Raw genomic sequence first — 1,988 nt, 5'->3', positions numbered from 1 at the left:
CAACTGGGCAAAGCAGAGTCGAGGAGGTGGCTTCATAGCTGGCTGCATGAGCGTTTTTACATTTTTACTAACATTTTTCTGCAGGTGCGAAAAGACAAAGCTGCTCCAATCTACGTCATCAACCTTCTCCTCGCTGACCTCATTCAGCTCTGCTCCATGAGTGTTTGGATGACACACAGTGCAGATATAATCCGGAAGACCTTCTCCTATTTATACCTCTTTGGTCTGCTGGCTGGTGTTGGCTTCATGGTGTGCATCTCCCTGAAAAGGTAGTTATGCATCTATCCAGTGTGCGAGTAGCTGAATCTGTGTCTATTCCCAGTAACTCTGATGCTCCTCCATGTGCCTTTTCTATTACAGGTATTTGGTCATCAGCTGGCCACTGTGGTACTGCTTCAGACGAACAATCAAGATTCCTGTGATCGTTTGTTTCGTGGTCTGGGCCTTTGCTCTTGTCTTTTTCCTCCTTGTCTTTTCATGGCTTAAAACCTATGTTGCACAAACCATTTTTGCTGTTTTCCTCCTTCTTCCACTTCGCCTGCTCATTTTATCACTGGATGGGACCCTTAAAGCTCTGTCTGCAGCCAGCCGTGTCCCCCCTGATGAAAAACGACGAATTGTGGCCATGTTGGTTCTGGTGCTGCTTATTTACACGCTGCTGTTCCTGCCCAGCATCATTTAGTTCCTGGCAAAAAACACTAGAGAAAACCTTTAAATCCTTTAAATACCTGACATTAATTATAGTTCAGTTCAGAACCATTGCAGACTGTTTTCTGTATGTTTTGCTTAGGAAAGGAGCGTGCGTGACCAACACCATCTTCCCACCGCATTTCCACCTCCATCTTGGTTCAAAACCACAAAGATTTACCGACTGTCTCTCCCCTCTGCCAATAGAAATCCTGCTTGTTCACCACCCCACCACTCCAGACACTTCTGCCGTCACCTGCCCTGGATTATTATAAATCTTGTGGAATGTTTTTCTCTTTTGTCTTATTATGAAGAAACTATCAACATATCAAATCAGGCTCTCAGCCATGATTCAAATTTTTTGTCTGCCTTGCTGTCAACTCCTTGTTACTCAGGACTTGCACGCACAGAAGTTGGCATCCATTATTATTATTAAAATACCGGTAGACATAGAAAACATGCACTTGCATAACTAATAGTGTGAATGCCAGTCATGACACAAAAGCCACTTCCCTCTGTTCCTTCCTTACCTTATGTCAGACTCTCTCCAGACAGGCTAAAGCATTAAGTGGATAAATGGACTGTAACTGTTTAGGACTCCAAGGTCGACCCTCGAAATTACTCTATCCCTATCTTTGGCTTTTAAATAAGTCACATGTTCATTGCTTTCAGGTTCTGATGTTGTTCCCAGCATTTTGTTGGCTAACTTTACTTTTAATAATTTACAGTTATGGGTATATTTTAAGACCACAGGGCCAAGAAAATTACGTGTAGAAAATCACATCTATTGATTTGTCTGCTCGTTTTATTCACCCTAATTATCAAAGTGTATCACAGTGTAAAGCCTCTGATTAAAGTCAGAACTACTTGTCAGACAGTCGAACACCTTTGCAAACCCACTTCCCCCACAAGTTTGTCTAATTCACTTCCCTCCCCTGATTACTTGCCAAATTACCTCAGACTGTGTGTTTGCAAAGGCAAAACCAGTAGACTCTCAAAGGTAGGATTTATGTTGCTTACTTTTTTTTACCATATGGACAAATAATAGTTGTAAATGTAACACGGGAAATCGTGATAATACAAGAATCAGGAATCCAAATATTTATGCAAAAGGTGAAAAGCTGTTAAACACTTTAGTTTCATTTTATCCACATTCATCAGCTCAATGCGAACAGACACAGGGATGTGTGGTTCTGTGACAAAATGTATAACTAAGATAGTAGCAAACATGTTTCAACAATAAAATGCAAATAATTGGAAGATTTAATGTAATAACTAAAAAAATTCCACTTTTAAAACAA

The 1,988-nt window shown here is 40.7% G+C and overlaps 1 protein-coding gene across 1 annotated transcript; it reads left to right on the top strand.

Moving 5' to 3' along the window:
* Positions 1-703, top strand: LOC137123735 (ovarian cancer G-protein coupled receptor 1-like; the record flags this gene model as incomplete). The annotated part of the gene is made up of 2 exons (XM_067498356.1): positions 1-269; positions 361-703. Coding segments are annotated over 2 exons (591 nt in total), but the record flags the coding sequence as incomplete, so codon positions are not given.
* Between the last annotated feature and the right edge of the window lie 1,285 nt (positions 704-1,988).

The sequence above is a fragment of the Channa argus genome, chromosome 1, assembly GCF_033026475.1.
Source record: "Channa argus isolate prfri chromosome 1, Channa argus male v1.0, whole genome shotgun sequence".
NCBI lineage: Eukaryota > Metazoa > Chordata > Actinopteri > Anabantiformes > Channidae > Channa > Channa argus.
Note: the sequence above shows the minus strand (reverse complement) of the source record. Positions and strands in the feature narration are given on the sequence as shown.